Raw genomic sequence first — 13,569 nt, forward strand, 5'->3', positions numbered from 1 at the left:
GTATTTGCAGAGATTTTTATGCTCTGCTTTTGTATAAATCTATTCAGAATAGGAGCAGAAGGTCCCTCTGCAGTCCTTGAATGTGAGGCTTACATCAGTCTCTAAACTTAGAGCAGAGGAAAAGAATAATCAGACTTTCAAAAGTCGTCTTCTAAAGCATATAAGATCTCTCATCCTACGGTATATTGCATTCTCTAACTGGAGGTGGTGATGCTGATGCTTCCTGGGGTGCCACTGTCCTCCTTTTAGGGGACCTGGGGACAGACTCTGAAGCCCAAGTTCATGGCACACTGCAGTAGCGGTGGGAAATAGACCTCATTACCCCGAGGAAACACTAGAAAGCAAAAAATGATCTGGTGAAAATGTTCTAAGAGTAATTGCCCCTAATCTGTTCAGTATCCTAAAACTAGGTTAAAGTGTCAGCAACACTGAAATATGAAATATTAGTTACGTTAGAGCCCACTTCATCAAAAGTTTAAAAAAATAAAGTAAGGCTTTTAGCTCCATGCTTAATTCAGAAACACAGAAAAAATAAAAAGAAAGGAATCTCACTGCAATTGCACATATTTGACAGAGTCACACAGAGTGGCTTTACAGCTGAACTTGGAGTTTGTTAATCAGTGAGTGACACGCTTTCTATCCTTTGTATCTAATGAGATCATAATCATTCCAGTTAAATCTTTGCTTTATCTATATTAGGAGCATCATCTTCAACCGTCAGAAAAGACAGATGTTTTCTTCTTCCCTTACTATCCAGGGTCTCCATCCATATTCTGTTGCTTTAATAGAATTCTTGAAGACAGGTAATTAATAAAAAAAAGGATCATTCCTAACCATTCATTCTGAGGTTAGTAAGTCCAAGATCCAGCCATCACATCCAGGGGTGCCCTTCTTGGTAAAAGGCTCATGGATGCATGATAAAGTTTTTTCTAGAAACAAACTGGATTTTTATACCAGACTCATTTTTATAATTATTAACTCACTCCCTCAATAATTCAGTATTCCTTTAACATGATTATAAAGGCAGAGCCCTTTAGACAGAGTCACCTCTTAAATGTCTGACCTCTCAATACTGTGATACTGGGGGCCAAACTTTCAGCACATGAATTCTGCAGGACATACTAAAATCAAAGCACCCAGATTACATGGAGGATATGCTAATACTAAAGGAAAATTTTTACAGAATGAAGACACCCCAGACCCTCATGCTGAAAGGTCTGGTTAACTGGATTCAACAGAGACCTGGTGTAAAAGTCGTTCTCCTGCTAAAGGACACTTACCCACAATGCCCGTGGGTGTTCTCAACAAAACTCCCCATGAGGAGACATACAGTGCAATTAACCATGGCACTGCCCAGTCTCTGGTGTGGAGCACCTTTAATGGTGCCCTCTGCTCTTCTCAGACTGATACATCCTGTGTTTGTTTGCTATCTCTGCCCCATACTTTCCCCCGAGCCACACTGAACATACTAACACTTAGTATTGATCACCTCATATATTTACACTTAAAAATTTAAAGTCTAAAACCTGTTAAATTTTAATAAAAATTGCTTGCAGTTAGCTTAAAGGTACCTTTTAAGAGTAACTACTGCTAACCATTATCTTTTACAACTAGACCATAACGTCAGGCACTTCCTATCTTCTCAGCCTCAAGTAAATCAAATTCAAGACCTAAACTGTGAGAAACAATACACTTTGATCAAGCTGATTTATCACTTATGGCACTTATTTCCTAGTTTCACCATATATCATATTTCTGATTTATTTAACAAATATTTACTTAAAACCAGTGACTTATAATTTGATATTCATGTCCTGCACATAAAATGTCAACATACCATTTCCAAGTACACATTACCCTATCAAATGCTGTAATACTGTTGTCTGGAACAGGTGGTGGCTCAGTAGTTGTTAGTGGGGAATCTTGGCTGAGTCGCTGTGAAGCAGATAAAGTAGATACAGAACTCCAGGATTTGTACAGGATCTACGTTCTAGGGAAGCGGGGATCCGAGGAATTCAAACTGGCAATCAATAGAGTTTATTTGGCCCAACAAGAGTATAATCTCCGTGGTAACTGAAAAACTCTAGTCGTCCTTTAAGCACTGTTTATCACTCTCTGTGAGGTGATATGATTCCCAATGAGCTGAACAAAACAGCAAGGCAGAAGGTTAATGGCACAGTGGCTTTGGGTCTGACCGACATGGTAGCATCCTTCTCCTGAAACACGGCTCTTTCCCAGAATTTCACTCTCAATGCAACGCTTCAATATTCTGCACACCCTCCGAGATTGCACTTAACTACTAGCTGTTTTAGCTGGACTCTATGTCCATGCCCCTTTGGGAATGCACTCTCCCTTCTCAGCTCCATCTCTTTGAGAACTGCACGTCCATTTGCTCTGTGGTCTCCTGAGCATTTCCATTCAGATACATATATAATATGGAAATCTCAGACCCAATAGGCACAAAACCAAACTTATGGTGATAGCTACTGCTACCCCTATGCAAACTTTAGGAGTCACCTTTTTTTATGCTTCATCACCAAAGCCTAACAATCAACAGAGCCAGTATCACTTTACAGTCACTCCATTGCATCTCTTTAATATTCCCTGAATTTACAGTTTCTTCTCTCTGCATCTCCCCAAAGTCTCTCTTCTGTTGCTTGCACTACTCTAAATTTTCCCTAGCTGAACTATTTCTAGAAATTCTCTTTCCATAAACCCTCCTGAAAAACTATCTGGCATAAAATAGAAATTGAAGTACATCACTGTTTTTCGGAGATCCTTTAGTGACTCCCCAGTTAACACTGATTCCTGATCAGTCCCATTAGACACAAAAACAATGCAGAAAGGTCAGGAAAAATCATTCCGAACTTAGAATTTTACACATGGATTAATGACCCACCAAAGGTGTAAGAAAAATATTAAGACTTTCTGACATGTAATGGCTAAGAAACATTCAAACTCTAAATGAATTGCTAAAGATCTATTTCAGCAAGAAAAATGAAGCCAGAGTGAAGATATGCTAAATTTAAAATATTATAAAGCATAGATATTGACTGAATGTGTCAATAGATTTTCTATTATGACTAAAAAGAATAACTCTTAAACTCTGTGTTTAAAATGAAAACATGAAACCGAAGCCAACCACAGTGAGCATAGAAAGAGTCATTCACTGGCGAAATACTGCAGAAGAGTTCTTGTCACGTCAAGGAAGAGAATAAAACCTTGGAGTGAGCTTTCATTCTTTAAGATAATGTATGATTAAATGTGCAGATAAGAAAATTAAGAACAGTCTCTAAAATAATTGGTAGAATCTATAGATTACAAACACCAATGTTAAATCAAAGTAATTTTTCACTGAAGAAAAGAATTTTTAAGAAGCAAAAATATAAGGTAGCAAATAAAGTGTAATTAATGATTACAAAACTATAATACTACAAAGTACAAATATGATACTATGAAGAATTACAAACACCAAAAAAAATTACAAAAACTATATTCTCCAAAGATCCATGTGTTTAAGGCTTGGTCAACAGCTTGGTGCTCTTGGGAGCTGCTGGAAACTTCACAAAGTGGGATCTGGCGAGAGGATTCAGTGACCAGTAGTGCGCTCTTGAAGGAATTCTGGGGCTTCCTTTCTCTCCCTCTCTTTTCATTTTCTGGTCATGAAATGAGCAATTTTGCTCCCCCATCCACCTTTGGCTATGAACAGCTACCATGGGCCCAAAGTAAAAGAATCAACTGACCATGGGTTGCACCCTTCAAAACCGTGAACCAAAATAAAACTGTTCTAAGTTTATTATCTTGGAAATTTATTATAGTAATAAAAAGTTGATTGGCATATTTATTTTAAAAAACATATTACCTACATGTTTAAAATTAAAGAAAACTCAGAGTTATGCTAATAACTACAATTTACCCAAACCACACAATGCAAGAATAATAATACGAAAAAATTTCAGGTAATAGTACTAATAGCAGAAGAAATTGAATATAAGTTCAAACGTTTTAATAGACAACTAGAAGGAGACTATCTCTTGAAGGAGACTTCAAGATAAAAAATAACATTCTCTGAACAATAACAATTATATAGAAACATGATCCTAACACATTTAAAATACATAAAGCACAGACAGAGTTACAGAGAAATGCACAGATGCAGTCAAAATTGGTGATTGATCAGAGAAAGGTGCAAATAAATGAGGTAAGTTTTAAATTAAAGATTAAAATACTGAGCTGGGGATTTAGCTCAGTGGCATATGCACCTGCCTGGCAAGCATGAGGTCATGAGTTCAATCCCCAATACCAAAAAAAAAAAAAAAAAAAAAAGATTAAAATACTAACCTAGGAGAAAATTTAAAGAAAAGAGCAGTAAAAATATTAAAAGTTTAAGAGGGAAATACACAAAAATAAAGCACAAAATCAGAAAGTAGAGTCAATAGAGGCAAATTTAATAACTGCACATTTTAAAAATGAATGAAAAAGCAAAAACTAAAGCCTGACTAAAACAGAAAAGAATACAAAGTTAGTCAGTAATAGAAATAAAAAGGGAATATAATTAAAGTTCAGTGGCATTTCAAAATTATAATATTTTATACATTTTCTTTGAGATGTGTAATACATATTGAATTGAAATATATATATATAAAAGACATTGATTTCTTCCAGGGAAAGTAAGCAAGCTGGATACCAAAGAAAGGAAACAAATTTTACTTTGAATAATATGAATATATTGCCCAGTCAATAAAATTTTAACAGAAGGAAATAAAGTTTAACACTAAGAAGATAATATAATACTCTGACCAAGTTAATAGATTGCTAATAAAGTAAATGAATTGATTGAAAAATCAATAATAATAAAACATTCAGATAAAAATCAAAAAATGAATCTGAAAATATTTCCCATGATTCATTTTACCTTAAAAAGAAAAATGACACAATTCTTAAAGATCAATAAGAAAAAAATGATAAAGGAAAAGCCAACAAAATACAGTAACAGGCTCTTCACATAAGGTAAAACCCAATGGTTAACAAAAATATAGGGTGAAAAAAATGGCCAGATTTACTTTTATTTAAAAAACTTCAAATTAATACAGAATTTCCATTCCATTGAAATTGAACTGGCAGACTCTGAAAGCCTGACAGTAACCAGCAGTGGTGGGACGTGGGCAACATTTCTCCACAGCTCTCAGCACAGGGCTAGCAGTGCACCACCGGCCCATGCGCCTCGAAAGTCATACGAGTCAGTGCCTCCGACCCTGGGTGTCTTTGGTCTGGTGAGATTCTCACCCTTTTGCACAAGGAGGATTTGTGTAAGGATGGTCATCACAGCGCCTAAGGGTGGAGCTCAGAGGCCTAGCACATGCTTAGCCTGCCCCAGGAGCGAGTGCATGCCTAGCAAAGATAAATACGTAAGTGATCGTGCTGGCCTGGTGTCAAATAGAATATAACCAGAAGCAGCATAAATAGTAAGGACAAACAACTTGTATTATACAATGCAAAATACTGTATAAAACAATAAAATAAATAAACTCTCTCCAGAAAAATACCTAAAAAGATCCTAAGAGCAACAGGCTATGCATAAGCTTATGTTTCAATGAAATAATTTTATATTTATTTATGTAACAGTGTGACATGAAAACTGATTTTCTTATTAACAGCCACCATTGTCTTGAAATGGCTTTGCATAGATAATAATACATTAGTGAAAGAATTCATGTTTCTTGGTTTTAATATATAAGTACAACTTGAAATATTAGCAACTGAATGCGAACAAAAACAAATCAACCAACCTTGAGAAGCATGTAAGAGGGGCTCAGCTGCACGCTCCATGGACATTTGAACATCTTTCTGGGTTTCCTTCCCTGAGGAGCCAGCTGGGCTGCCCATGCCTAAATTTGCTTTCTCTGCTTCAGCCGTGAAACACACGGAAAATTCAGGGGAAAGTCGAGTTGGGCTTTCGTGCAGTTTTTGATTATACACATGATCAAAAGGAGACTTGACTACCTGTTAGGAGGCGAATGCGTGAAAATAGTTGAAAATATGACATACATTGTTAACATTGCTCAAGCACAACGTGACGATCTGATACATCTAAAAAGTAAGTAACAATTTCCGTATTTCTTACAGGTCTTCAGTTATGTTAGAATGAATGAAATCTTTTTGCACTAATTCATACATTTGCTTTTGTTATGTTTTGTTTTCATTTTTATTTTTTGAAACTTTTGTTTTAAAAAGAACACTTTGGGTAACATTTATACTGGGGTGATATTAGTAAATATGCATACAGTGTTTACTTTTTCCAAGAAGTAACATTTTTAAGTTGAAAGATAAAAGTTAAGACATTGCACCTAATGGTGAGTAAAGGGGCACCCACATGCCACTTTTCTGCTTGATCTTATGTTTAAAATTTGAACAGTAAACTAGTTGGGGAGAACAATCAACAACATGAGAAACAAAATACTCAGAAGCGCGAGGAAGTGAACCAAAGACTCCTGGGCAGGTGTTACTTTTCGGAGATCTTGCTTGCTTAACTTTCCCTCTTAGGCCTCACACAGGTGCTCCGGGAGCGGCCTGCCAGTAGTCTGCCAGCGTCCTTCCCACACAGGGCAGACCTGGGTTCAGTCTCTGATGACACAGAAGACTCATGGTGAAGCGAGGAGTCCCAGCTCTGCCACCCCCTCTTTGACTGTGGAAGCTCCTCTCCACGGACTGACCAGGATCAGAAGTTACTTTGGATTCCTCGTTTCCTTTCATCTCTTCCAAGCTTGCGTTGCAAAAACCACTTTCTCTATCCCATCATCTGTCTTATCCTATTTTTCTTTTTCTAAGTCTAAGTTGTTCTTTTGTGAGCAACTAAGCAACTTTTTGCATTTAAAACTCACACTGGGAAAACCCACACATTTTAGAATTTCACATAAATGGAAAATGAAGTTTTCAGGCAAATGTTTTTGCTTTCGTCGTTGTGAAAGAAAAGCACCTACATTTCTATTTATTTTCTCTTTTACTAAAGAAAGCGTGCATCTTATAACTTTATGTTTTGTTTGTGATGTTGAAGCTTGAACCCAGGACTTTACTCAGACTTGGTAAACACTGGCCCACTGAGCTACACACCAGCCCCTAAGATTATCACGTTTTGCATAGTTCCATTTTTATTTCACTAATAAGACTCTTTCCTTTCTTCATGAAATACGCAGAAAGAGAAAAATTCTAATATTTTTGATCAAGAAAGTTGATGGACAATAACATCCATCTGGAATGGTAAAGGGCTGCCAAGCCCCATAGCTAAATTACAAAATTTTTTCCACAAAGATTATTTTAAAATAAACCAGAAGAAGAGGAAAATGTTAGTCTTCAAACTCTAATAGACTTTGATCAATTCAAATTATTCTACCACTGTTTGAATAATAACATTTTTATCTTATAAATGTGAATCCTCACTTCTTGATTTAATCTCAAATATAAATAGGTTTCATAAGTAGTACCAGTACTACATGAATTATTATATTTTATGAAAAACAAAGTCAGTACTTTGCCACAATTTATAAAATACTGAATTTTAAGTAACAATTAGTGAAAGAGTACTAAAAGCTATACATGCCTTTCATATTCACTATAATAAGATTTATTCCCTCTAGTACCTTTATTCTTGATTTAAGATAGATTGATGGAAAGATGACTGGATAGATGGATAGACAGAAAATAAAAGTGTAGTCAAGAAAGAACAATCCATGTACTTTATGATATAGGCAACCTGAAAAAAATAAATCAGAAAGAACATATTTGGATATGTAGGACGAAGTGAGACCCCAAATGTATTGGGGTGCTTTCTACTGAACGTACACTGCCACTTTCTTTTCTGAATCCTCACTGATGGTTACCTAGAAGGAATTTAGGGAACATCATTTCTGTGAGAGGATGGATTAGAACGCAGACAGAATGCCACATATATAACAATAAATCGAAGAGGCTCATATTAGTTTTTTCTAAAGATCTGAGGTAAACCGAAAATGCACACCCTTTGATGTGGCCAGGCCACAGGAGGGAATTCTGTGGTGCTGCTCAAGTCCTGTGAACACCTGAATCACTAGTTATCTTCTTTTTTAAATTTTTTAAATTTTTTTTATCTTTTTTTTTTATCGGTACAAGGGATCAAACACACCCTAACCACACACTTGCAAGGCAGGCGCTAATGCCATTGAGCTAAATCCCCAACCCCATCACTAGTTATCTACTGTATGAACGTCTGCCAATACCAGGACACAATAGAAATCTGGCAAGCTGTTTTGGTAAAGAAACATAGTATGGCACCACCGATACCACGCTGAGATAAATCTGCAAATTATGGACAGCAGTGACAGGTGTCGAGCTCAGGGGTGGAGACTGGAGGTGGCACTTCTGACCCATCTACAACACAGAAATTATATTACCTTTAACATTCCCACTACCTCTAGAATTTTATTCCCTATTTCTATATTTTGATTTAATCTACATGATCAAAAATTAGCACCAAGATATAATTCCTTTTGCTTCTTTGTGAAACTTGCTAAAATTTTCAGTTTCATGAAAGGAAGCCAAAGGCTAGAAATTAGCTTTGGGAAAAAAATGTAAAATCTTTCTAGATACAATAGCATATTACAAACCTGAAAATAGAGATTGCACAGCCAGTGGTCCAAGTCCAAGCAGATCAGATCTTCAATTTCCCTGAAACTGCTGAGCTTCTGTTCATAATGCCCTCGCAGAAGGGGACACTTGAATTTTCCTTCCACTATACCAAAGCTGTTATCACACAGAGGAAAGGCTGCCCAGCCCACAGCCTGATCAGCGCAAGCAGACTTCCCATGAAGGAGACACAGCTCAAAGAGGAGCGCCATGCCAGGCTTCACATCTTTCTTCTGAGGGAGTCCCTAGAGAGACAGTAAGACAAGGCGATATTGAGATGCTTGGATTTTTAGAACATATCACAGTAGATGATGTCTGTGACAATTTAGAATTGGGTAAAGAGTTATTCTGTTCTCTGGTTGTCGGCCCTCGAAAACTCACCATTGTATGAATTTGTATACATAACTCTTCCAGCCCCATGTACTTAAGCAACCACACCATCATGAAAGCGTAACTCCAACAAGACAAGTTAGGCCTGACAGCTCAAGATTCCACATTCTGCAAGCTTTAGAAATCAAGATCATCATAGGTTACAAGGCATTCCGTATTTTCAGTCCTCTTTACCTGAGCTGGTATATCTATTGTTGCTAGAGTTAGCTGAATGGCTCCCCTGAAGAGTTCACATAGCCGTGTGTGGTGGCACACACCATAGCCATGTAGTCCCAGCACATGGGATGCTGAGACAAGAGGACCGTTATGAGTTCGAGACTAGTCAGGGCTACAAAGTGAGCTCAAGGCCAGCCTGAACTGCATGGTGAGATCCTGTCTCAGAAAGGCTAAATAAATAAATAGTTTCTGTGCTAGAAACACAAAACTCTAATTCCTATATTAATGGTACTTGAGGAGATACCTTTGAGAAGTAGTTAGAACTGGATCAGATTATTGGCACTGCTTCCCAGGAAGGCACCAGGGGCCTTATAGGAAGCAGTAGAGAGAATGCAGCTAGCACACACACGCTGTCTCACTCCGTGATCCTCTTCATGGTGTTATGACATAGAAGAAGGCCCTAATCAGATGCCAGTGGCTTGGTCTTTGACTTCTCAGCATCCAGAACCTGTAGCTCAGTTCACTTCTATCACTGCTATATAATAATGTCTGACAAATTACAATGCAATGGGACACAAAGACAATCATACAATTATTTCTATCTTCCATTATGATCGCTGCTTATTTTGTTTATCATTCATGTTTGTGTTGTACATCTACTCAGCCTAAGTGCTTTTCATGGAATAAATGCCTCATGAAAAGTAGTTGAACTACTTATTTTAGAAAAACTAATCTTACTTCTAATGGTCACTTGAAGAAAGAATAGAGTCCTAGTTAATTTTGTGATTACTGTATTTATTTCAGTTGACACTCTGATGCACATCCCTGTACAAGCAATTTGTCCGTGCTAAATAAATAGCACTAAGAATAAAGACAAGTGCGTCTTAGATTCACCAGTGCTCAGATGCCCAGATGTGGACATGGAGCCTAATGTTTCGGGCTTTAAAAACTCCAGGAAAATGCAAACCATGGATAATCTTTTATTTTAAAAAAAATTATAGACTGCACTTTCTTTTTTAAATTTTGTGTAAACAATAGGGATTTTCAAAGACTGGATTACAATACATTTAACCAAAAGTGTGTGAATGTATTTTGTACAATTTACGTAAATATTTCAAGACTTAGTGTAAGAATAAAATGAAACAGAGGCATCTGTTGAAAACTCCTGTAACCCTGTGGCAGCTGCTATTAAACCATTAACAGGATCAGGTTTCATTTAAACCAGATTTACCATTTTCTACAACAGCCCATGGGAAAGCTAAAAACATTAGGCACAAATTACTGACAAAAGAGATCCTTAATCAAGCCGTACTTTTCATTTGGCTGGTTGGCTGTGAGTAACATTTGTGATAGGAGAATCAAAACTAAATGAAGAAGAGAAAGAGAAGTGGAGCCAGAAACCTCTTTGGATTGTCATGAAAAATAAAACTAACCTGACGCTAAAACAATAATTTCATTCTATTTTTATCCCTGCACTTAAAAGCGAAAACTAGCTCTCCAGTTACACTAAACTGATCTTATTCAGCCAACACATTCAAAGCAAAATAAGAATTCTGCCAATAGTGAAAATACTATTATTAATTTGTTGTGATTATTGGGCGCTTTTCATTTTGTATTTAAATCTGCATTTTGTCTTTAGGTTTTTATTTTTATGTTTAAGGTTGTTTGAGCCCTCAAAAGAATAAAGGTTATAAGTATTTTCCTCAAAGAGTAAATAAACATAACCATCAATTTATACAGCAAATGCAAAACGTGCATTACAATTATTTATTTATTTTAGGACTTTATGTCAGCTACTAAAATGACAAGCAAAACTACAACCTAATAAAAAGGAAAAGGATACCTTCACCGTTAAAATATGTCTGCAAAAACGCAAAACACCACTACAAGAAATAGTGCAATGCTATCAAGAATGATGACATGTGAATATCACGTAACACTGTCACCTGTAGTAAAGAACATGAAGAACTTGACCTCAACCTTGTCTACAAAATGGAACAGTCTTAGGCAGCTGCTCTGATGAACAACTTCTAAAGAAATAAGTATATAAACAAGATGAAGCCTGATACTGACTGAAAAGGAAGATAGGAAACATAAATTATTAAGCAAAGAAATTTACCTGGCAAGAGTTGCTTCTTCTTATTTATTATTCTAGTGCCTTTCCCAGGCTGCCTGTTGTGGGAGAGATGTTTTTCCCTGTAATGTGTAGCTTGGGACTCATTCTTTTTCTCTTTGGCAAGAAAGATCACTAAGCTTCATTGTACCTTACTCACAGGATATTTCTGACAAACTTGAATATATCCACAGTTGTCCTGTGTGGGGCATTTTTGTGAGTATTTTTCAAAATTTCTGCAATTTAAAACTATGTATTAAAAAGAATAAATGGGTCTCCCTCTTGCCAGCTACCAATGCCAGCCACCATGAAAGCTGGTGGTTGGAGGTCATAATGTTCTCATGGTACCTTTATTTCTTGAGTACCATGAAGAGCACTGCTTTGGGCAAAAGAGATGAACTACACAGCTGCATTTTACTGCACACCTCCAGGGAGCTGCCCTGCACTCCCATAAAGAAGAAGGTATACTGGAAGATGAGTAGAAAACAAGTGGAATCCAAGAAAAAATAAGAAAGTTGAAGACTGACTTTTCAGTGGATGACTGGAAGGAAAGCAAAATTCTAGTGATTTGGACACTGTATTATTTAAATTAAAATATTCCAAAAATGCTATGAAAAATGATGCAAGACAATGAAAATACATACTCATTAGATGGCATTCATTGTTACATATTTTATGGAACATTTGTAGTGATTTTGGTTTTTATTATCAGAAAAACTTCAAATAATCTTTGCAAGGCTTGAAGATGAAAGCTACAAAAACCCTAAAATGATGTAAAGAGCCTGATGAGTGATTCTGGTCAGAAGGCTGAAAGAAATGCAAATGATAAATATCAGGCTCATAGATTTCAGTTAGGAACTATTCCACTGGCACATGGACCAGAGACCAGAATGTCACACTAGTGCAGAACATGTGTCTAGTTTGTCCATGCCCACAGGCTTTGTAGGAGATTGAGATTAAGGGGAGTGGAGTAATTAATATGATGGAGGAAATTTGAAGACAGCCATAAATTCAGGTTGTGGCAAGGGTGATGCTGGCTGCTTTCAGTCATATTTATAGAGAATTTGAGGCCAAAGAAAATTTTGAAAGAGTTAAATTTTGGCTTAGAAGAAACCTTGTGTAAAGGAACTGTTTCATACAGCGATCAGAAAGATGCCTTGAGGGCATCTCAGGAACCAGCAAGGTGCCGATCATCGCAGCCTCAAGGGTGTAAAGATGTCAACTCCTTTTGAGAAGAGTAGCTGGGACCACACCTCAAGAAGGGCCTCCTCGGGAATTAGTTCCCTGAGATTCACTCCACTGTGCTCAGCCTCCCACATCTCAGAGCTCACTGGTTCAGGCCATGATCATGTGACACTCTTTTCATTACTTATTGACCAGAGCATGTGTTATTTTTGTGCTAAACTCTCCAAAATTATCTTTTTTTCTCTTTTTCTACAGTGACAAGCAGCACGCCAGGTGACTGTCTGCCAGCCCACTTTTGATCTAGGATGAGAGCAGATAGTACAAAGACTTGATCTGTCCTGAAGTGTACATGCAGTATGAGCAGAAGACTGACTAATTCACTGTATTAAGCCACTGAGATGCTGAAGAGTTTTGTTGCTATTTTTATTGTGATTACCATAGCATAACCAAGCATATGTTGACTGCTTCATTGCCCTCTCCATGTATTTATTCAAATATAGTCTTAATAATCCTCAAAATGGGATAATTTTACCCAATAGCCATCAGAAGGTAAGACCAAGGTTCTAGTGGCTCTTTGTTAACATCAAGGTAAAATCAACAGTCCAGAAATACACAAACTATCATACAACCTTAGCAGACTTAGTGGACAAGCATCAGGTTAGATAATGTTCAGTTTGCTCCTGTGAAGTCTGCAATTGTATGCTTGGACCTTGCCGGGGGTTGCAATTATTCAAAATGTGTATTAAATAATTCTTCTGAGTTTATAGCGGTATGTAGTGCCTCAATCCAAATGTTCAATAGTGTCCTGCTTAATTACTTCTCTCATTTAAATAGAAAATTATATATCTTAGTCATTAAAAGGAGGGACTTTAGTATCTGTCAAATATGCCATCAAATTCTTACTGGCTGAAGTAAATAATCTTCCTACTATTTCTGAATCGTGGTTTTGCTATATAAATATCTGAGGCATAGGGCAAACCTTACAGAGGAAGAGAATGGAAAACAAACTAAATGGTGTCTTCTAGACCTAACATTCTATGGGGAATAAGGGAAGGAAGTCAAAATAC

The 13,569-nt window shown here is 36.8% G+C and overlaps 1 protein-coding gene across 1 annotated transcript in view; it reads right to left on the bottom strand.

Moving 5' to 3' along the window:
* The window catches only part of LOC101787516 (uncharacterized), a 275,776-nt gene that overhangs the window by 182,731 nt on the left and 79,476 nt on the right, over window positions 1–13,569 (bottom strand). Inside the window, exons 16-18 of the mRNA XM_063259710.1 lie at window positions 8,640–8,903; window positions 8,317–8,403; window positions 5,790–6,003 (exon numbers count right to left, since the gene is read on the bottom strand). Coding sequence (XP_063115780.1) covers window positions 5,790–6,003; window positions 8,317–8,403; window positions 8,640–8,903 — 565 coding nt within the window. The remainder of the gene's footprint in view (window positions 1–5,789; window positions 6,004–8,316; window positions 8,404–8,639; window positions 8,904–13,569) is intronic.

Source organism: Cavia porcellus, unplaced genomic scaffold (genome assembly GCF_034190915.1).
Source record: "Cavia porcellus strain 051 isolate PalLab524CR breed Dunkin Hartley unplaced genomic scaffold, mCavPor4.1 scaffold_13, whole genome shotgun sequence".
NCBI lineage: Eukaryota > Metazoa > Chordata > Mammalia > Rodentia > Caviidae > Cavia > Cavia porcellus.